This window comes from Zingiber officinale, chromosome 8A (assembly GCF_018446385.1).
Source record: "Zingiber officinale cultivar Zhangliang chromosome 8A, Zo_v1.1, whole genome shotgun sequence".
Lineage (NCBI taxonomy): Eukaryota > Viridiplantae > Streptophyta > Magnoliopsida > Zingiberales > Zingiberaceae > Zingiber > Zingiber officinale.
Genome location: NC_056000.1, coordinates 123,716,915 through 123,723,612, shown reverse-complemented (window position 1 = coordinate 123,723,612; position 6,698 = coordinate 123,716,915). Strand labels below are relative to the sequence as shown.

Sequence of the window (6,698 nt, the reverse complement as noted above, 5' to 3'; positions counted from 1 at the left end):
TTATACCTATATTTTACCATATACCTAAAAATTATGTGTATAAATAATGTACTAGATTTGAGTTTAAATAGTATTGAATTTAATAAAAATTATACCTCATTTTGGATAAATGATACATTTTTTTTAGACTTTTTATACCTATATTTTGTAATAGTCTCTCAAAATTTTTGGGCTTTTTATACCTATATTTTGTAATAGTCCCTCAAAATATGTGCAACAGATAGTGAATTAGATGAATTAGTGTTAGTTAGGGAGTTGAAATAAATATTCTCTAAAATAGGGACTAAAGGTAAAGTTAAAACTGTGTATGGGGATTTAGGACACTTTGCCCCTCCTTTAACTCGTTTACAATAACTAAATTCTATTTAAAATATAATTGAATATTAAAAAAAACACAAACAAACCAACAAACAAAAAAGGATTTTGCCTTACAAAGAGTCTCCAACAGCATTTGCAAGCAAAAATGCCACCATTGAGGCAGACGTAGCACATACAACAAGGAAGAGAAAAGAATAATTGCAATAACAAATCAATCAGCAAAGATTTCTCAATGCACACTGATGTTTTTATGGAAACCTGAAGCCTATAATGGAGTTTGGCATGGTAGAATCAACTAAGGCGAGCTAATGCAATTTTTGAAACAATGATTTAACATACGATGACATAAATTTATGTTGATGGTTAATACAAGTTACTCTAGACCAAACTTCTGATACATTGCAGATACAAACAACAGGCATATATAATACCCAGATCGCAACTTATCGGAGCCAAATATGATGCCAGTTTTAAAAGCTATAAGTAGAGACTAAAGAAGCCCTCACCTCGCAAATGATTCCACCAGCAAGGCCTTAAGCATCACATCGCCCAATCCCTCCACAGCTGCGAGATAGTGTCCTGTGGCCTCCAATTCATGGTACTCGATCCAACTGAGATGACTGCTGATGTATCGTTGCAGTGTCACCGGCACCAATCCGTCTTCGTCGCCTTGCCATATATGAACTGGAAACGGTGGTTGTGAGAGCTCCATTGGATCAAATTCCCACTTGCCAAACATAACCGCCATGTCCCTATAAAATGACTCTTGAACGCCTTGTTGAGTGGCTAGCTTCCTCCTCTGGCAATGCAAACACAAGTCCACCTTAGTTTTGCATTTTGAGTTTGTTCAAAATGTAACTAGCAATTTAACCTCTTCGAATAGTTTGTTGGCGATGGCATATTGATGAATTTGTTCATCCAAGCGGTTGGGCAGATGAGTCGTGCCTTTGATGACAGTGGATTGGGGTAACCATGGCTGGTTCATCCACCAGTGAAGCAACCATGGGGCGTAGTATGCAACTCTTAGCGCCCATTGATCTCCAAGCTGTTGTTTTTTGTAAACCTCATTTGACAGATTGCTTGGGAACCCAGGCCATCTGTAGTTTATAACAGGTGCCATAAGTGCTGCTCCAGCAAGCCTGAAAACAAAAATGGCAAAAACATTAAGAGTTATTTGAAGAAGTGGAAGTCCAAAAAGTTATTCATCATGGCTTTCTTTCTGAAAGATGAACAAGTGAGCAGAACGACAAATACCTTCCTGGAATGTACTTGATTGATGCCCAAACAGCATGACCACCCAAGGAGAAGCCAACCAAGTAAAACCGAGGGCCCAACTCCAAAGCATCTGCCAGCTCTGTGATGTCTGATGCTTCGCTCCTCAATGAGCGATTCGGATTAGGATCACTTTCTCCAAAACCAGCTCGATCGTAACCCACCATATAAATACGCAGTTCTTCTAACAGTCCCTGAAGAGAGGTCGTGTGATCGATCAAATAAACACCACCAGGAATTCTCTGAGGTATATACAAATAAATAATTCCACAATTCAAGCGCCACTGAACGACTAAACTATAAAAACAGTAAGTTCAGCCATGTAAGTTTGTAAGAATAAATAATAGCCACTTCTATACAATACGATTTGAAAATTCTTAGCACAACTTCTCCAGACTTGAATAACTTCATCTTTCTGGGGTTGGCTTGCCACAATTATCATTGCTAACCGGACTGCATATATAGTCAGCTTGGTTGATGGAGAAATTCTATCACCATTCTTGATGTTTCCTATATGCCGGACTTCCACCATCTAGCTTCACTCACTAGGGCCTAGCTTCACTCACTAGGACTTTTATCGCCTGACTTCACTCATCAGGACTTTCTCTTGCCTAACCTCCGGTTAGGACTAGTCACTTAGTAGACTTCTCACATTCTTGACCTCTGATTAAGACTTACCTTGCCTAACCTCTAATTAGGACTAGTCACTTAGTAGACTTCTCACCTGCCTAACCTCCGGTTAGGACTTATCCTTGCTGGTCATCTAGTCATGACTAGACTTCTTTCTTCCAAACATTAAGTTCTGTTTGGATCAACCCTTAGTCAAACTTACCATACTTAGGTAAATTGTCAAACATCGAAGCACTATAGGTAAGTTATATCAGTGCTTCGATGTTTGACAAACCCCAAATATTATCAGTGCTTCGATGTTTGACAATTTACCTAAGTCTGGTAAGTTTGACTAAGGGTTGATCCAAACAGGACTTAATGTTTGGAAGAAAGAAGTCTAGTCATGACTAGATGACCAACAAGGATAAATCCTAACCGGAGGTTAGGCAGGTGAGAATTCTACTAAATGACTAGTCCTAATTAGAGGTTAGGCGAGGTAAGTCTTAACCGGAGGTTAAGAATGTGAGAAGTCTACTGAGTGACTAGTCCTAACCGGAGGTTAGGCAAGAGAAAGTCCTAATGAGTGCAGTCAGGCGATGAAAGTCCTAGTGAGTGAAGCTAGACCCTAGTGAGTGAAGCTAGATGGTGGAAGTCCTGTTGAGTGACGTTAAGCAATAAAAGCCCTAGTGAGTGAAAGTAGACAGTTGAAAACTTTAGGGGAGGTAACTCTAAATAATGAGAAGTCTAGAAGAAGTAAACGCGGTCGACCGGACCAGCAAATCTTGAATACTGCTAACACTGCTTAACTTTAATATTTTATATCTATTGTGCAAACTCGGTGTTGCAGGAAAGTCTTAGTTGATCAAGTTGATCAGACACTAAGCAAGACTAGAGAAAGTCTAAATAGGTCCGGAGGACTAGAGATCCAGTGAGAACAAGTCCCGGACTATAGGCGTTGGTCCAACTTAGATTCATTTTGAAAATTTAAGTTGAGACCAAGGCTAGATCCTGGTCGTGTCAGACAGGATCTGATTCATAATTTTATTATGTTTGCTAACTCTGTTTTGTAAGTATTTTTTGTTATTTTGGACTAACATGTTTTGCAAGAGTTTCTTAAAAAATAAAGCCTCGGATAAACTGTGCTCGAGGTGCCTCAGTTAAATGGAGAGCGCCCTGGATGAACAGTGCTTGAGACGCCCTGGATGGATAGAGGCGCCTCCACGTAGATAAATTTCATGGATGAAGTTTTAGTCGGTGGAGAAGCCTTGGATGGCATTGGAGCCAGACGATTGGAGGCGCCTCCGGAAGGATAAAGTCCGAAGACTTGGGATCGAATGGAGGCGCCCCGGGTGAACCGAGGCTCCCCTAATGCACTATAAAAGGACTGTTCGGCCCGCACTCAAGACATAACTTTCTTATAAGCATCCAAGCTCCTTCTACTGCACCGTCCTCCTGGCACCGCTCTGCTATGACCCTACTACACCCAACTGCTATAGTCAGAGCTACATCGACCTCGAGCTACGAGCCTCCGTCAATACAAGTGTTGGTAACATTTTTTTAAAGTTAATTACTATTATTATTGCATAAGATGGTGTAGCTTGTTACACTTTCTTCTTTTGTGACCGAGATTTGATTGTTTAGTGGATTGTCCATCGGATACATCCCAAAGGGGTGTGGGCCTTGGAGTAGGAGTCGTCGAAGGCTCCGAACCAAGTAAACCCAACTATGTTCTGATTTCTTTGGTTCTTTTTCTTATTCTTTTTTCTTTCACTATGCACTGATTTTCAAACCGAAAAAGAGAAGTTTTTAAAAATGTTATTCACCCCTCCCCCCTCTCACGTTCTATATGATCCTACATAGTCTGCACTCACAAATATGTCAACATATGATAGTGGGTGTACAAGAATGCACACAACCTAATTAGCATGGAAACTGATGTACACATGCTATGACAAAGCTGGACGGACTCTATGCTAAGAAGATTGGAGAGAACAAGTTATACCTGATAAAGAGACTCATGAACTTGAATTACAAGAATGGAACTCTCAATTGTGACTACCTAAATGAACGAGAGATATTATCAATTATATGTCAAAGAGCAAAGACAAAATGAAGTGTTGTCATTGTGTAAAGTTTGGTCGCAATCACATGAAGACGAACTGTAGATTATTCAAGAAATCAAAGGAGCAAAAGAAGACTGAAGACAAGAGCATAATCACTGTCTGTAACATCTGTGGATGAGGCAAACATAAGTCTGTGCAAGTGGTAAATGCTACCATGTTCCAGACCCTGATATTAGGTGGATGGTGGATTCAGGGGCTTCAACATCATTATGAGTTGGGAGACTATGGGCCAGTAAGATTGACAACAAGAAAATTGCCAAGATTATTGGGATAGATGCCACATATATTCAGACTAGCATATAGCATTCTTTGTTGCTCAAACATGTCAAAAACATACCTAAAGTGAACCTGATTTCAGTTAATGCTCAAGATAAAGATAATTTTCAATATCAATACAGCAATGAACAATAGAAATTACCCATCGTTATTAATAGTCACAGCATAGTTATGTTGCACACACTATAAAATGCATGCAAAGGTTAGTATCATTCAAGCTAATACAAATAGGAAAAGTTTATAACCATAGAGATTTATAACAGACTTTTTTTTCAAAAAAAAAAGATAAATAAAGGGAAATTTTTAATTTTATTGTTGAAGAAGATTATTTCAAGCATGATGAGCCAACTCCTAATAACAAAAAGTGAGAGGAAAAAAGAGAACCATCTGAATCCATGATGAACCAACTCCTAATAACTACGACAAGATCTTCTCTCCAGTGACAAATACGATAGCTATTCAAGTTGTACTCCGACTTAGATCTTACACTTGAGCAGCTTGATGACAAGGACCTAAAAGAAGAGATCTACACAGAGCAGCTAGAAGGATTCAGGATTTAAGATTCAAGGAAAGGAATGCATGGTTTGAAACTAAAGAAGAGCTCATATTGCCTCGGAAATTCAATTTTTACGTACTCAACGTCGGCCACAAGAGAGAATATTCATATCCATTTGCACACTTCAGACTGTTTTCACAAGGTATCTACCAATCTTACAATCCTATTGTTTTACATTAATGACATCAATTGTAGGTTAATAAATTAGTGTAATTGATCATCTAAAGGAGCAAACCAGATCACTTGATTTGAATGATTTCAGATCAAACTAATGGAAGGTTTTTGGGACTAGTTAGGCCTTCCGTCGAGGGGTGACACAACTTCCCACCGATCGATCATCCAAATGCACATTCCCATCACCGGAGGTAAAAATTAACAGAAGGTAGGGTTTAGGGTTACCGGAGAGACGCGAGGGGCGTCGAGCCTGGACCCTCCGAACCCATGGGCTAAAACGATCTTGTACGCAGCGGTCCCCCTCGCCACCCCCGTCTCCGAGTAGGCCAAGAACCGCCCGTCCCGGAGCCGGATCCGCGTGGCGGTCACCGGCGGCCCGCCTTCCGATCCGCACGGCGTGGGCGCCGGCGGCCTGATGTACACTGCGTAGTACCAGCTCGCCAGCCCGGCCAAGAAGGACGCCACCATGACCAGCCTTGCAGCTCGCCCTGCCATCGCCGGCAGAGAAACGAGCTGTTTGCGTCTCGGTAAGAGAGCAGGGAGAGAGAGAGAATGATGTATCGGTCACCTAGCGAGCGCCGTCGCTTGAGCAGCGGACACGCTTCTCTTCGATGGATAGGAGGGCAACGAATGAAGGGGCCCAGTACGCTCGGTAGGTGGGGAAGGTGAGTGTTGGTTGATCACCCCACCAAACGAAAAGGGTAGTTAGCAACGAAACCAACTATCTCTTTATTTTCTAAAGATTTAATCGGCGTGCAAGCGCAACACCTTGGCTCCGTAACTGTCCGTACATATTTTCTAATCTACTGTATATATTTTTTAATTTATTTTAATAATTGATAAAAAAAAATTAGATTGGGCAGGTCTACAGGACAAATCAATAAAATTAATTGGGTTTATTTTTTTAAATAATTTTCTTGCGAGACACGCACATGATAAACATAATCACCTTTTGGAATTAATAATCAGCCAGATCCGAAGCTGGACCGCACAGCTTACGGTCCAACGTCTTCCCTCGCCAATGGCCAACGTGCTCAACCGTATCACACGCCGCTGGAGGCGCGGTAATTTTACACCAAAAAAAAAAAACTACGTTTACACCTTTACGATCAACCCGTTTAAATTCCTAGCTATATCGAGAGAATGGTGGGCCCACACGACTGTTGGCGGTGATGACTAGGATGGTGACTGCGTGGGTGATCGTTAATGAGTAGGATTTTATCGACGGAGGAGGTTGTCTCTCCGATCAGCAGACGGCTGCCGGACTCAACTACGGCGAAGTTTGACGCTGCTGGATTCGCCGTCGACAATGATGCCCTCGCCCGTGGCGTGCCCGGCAAACACTGGCCACGGCGGGAGACGGTGGCGCT

At 41.5% G+C, this 6,698-nt stretch overlaps 1 protein-coding gene across 1 annotated transcript; it reads right to left on the bottom strand.

The window, feature by feature from the left end:
* Positions 1-632: 632 nt before the first annotated feature.
* Positions 633-5,988, bottom strand: LOC122010087. The gene is made up of 4 exons (XM_042566469.1): positions 5,554-5,988; positions 1,573-1,784; positions 1,190-1,457; positions 633-1,117 (listed from the first exon to the last, which is right to left on the bottom strand). The coding sequence occupies exons 1-4, from the start codon at positions 5,821-5,823 to the stop codon at positions 821-823; spliced, it is 1,047 nt and encodes a 348-aa protein (XP_042422403.1). The 5' UTR covers positions 5,824-5,988; the 3' UTR covers positions 633-820.
* Positions 5,989-6,698: the final 710 nt, after the last annotated feature.

What these genes read in the sequence shown, in the direction of transcription:
- LOC122010087 (XM_042566469.1), bottom strand. Translation starts at nt 5,823, where the DNA reads ATGGCAGGGCGAGCTGCAAGGCTGGTCATGGTGGCGTCCTTCTTGGCC. An exon ending in ACGCCCCTCGCGTCTCTCCG is followed by an intron (nt 1,785 to 5,553) that starts GTAACCCTAAAC and finishes ACCTCTCTTCAG; the next exon opens with GGACTGTTAGAAGAACTGCG. An exon ending in CCAACAAACTATTCGAAGAG is followed by an intron (nt 1,118 to 1,189) that starts GTTAAATTGCTA and finishes TTGCATTGCCAG; the next exon opens with AGGAGGAAGCTAGCCACTCA.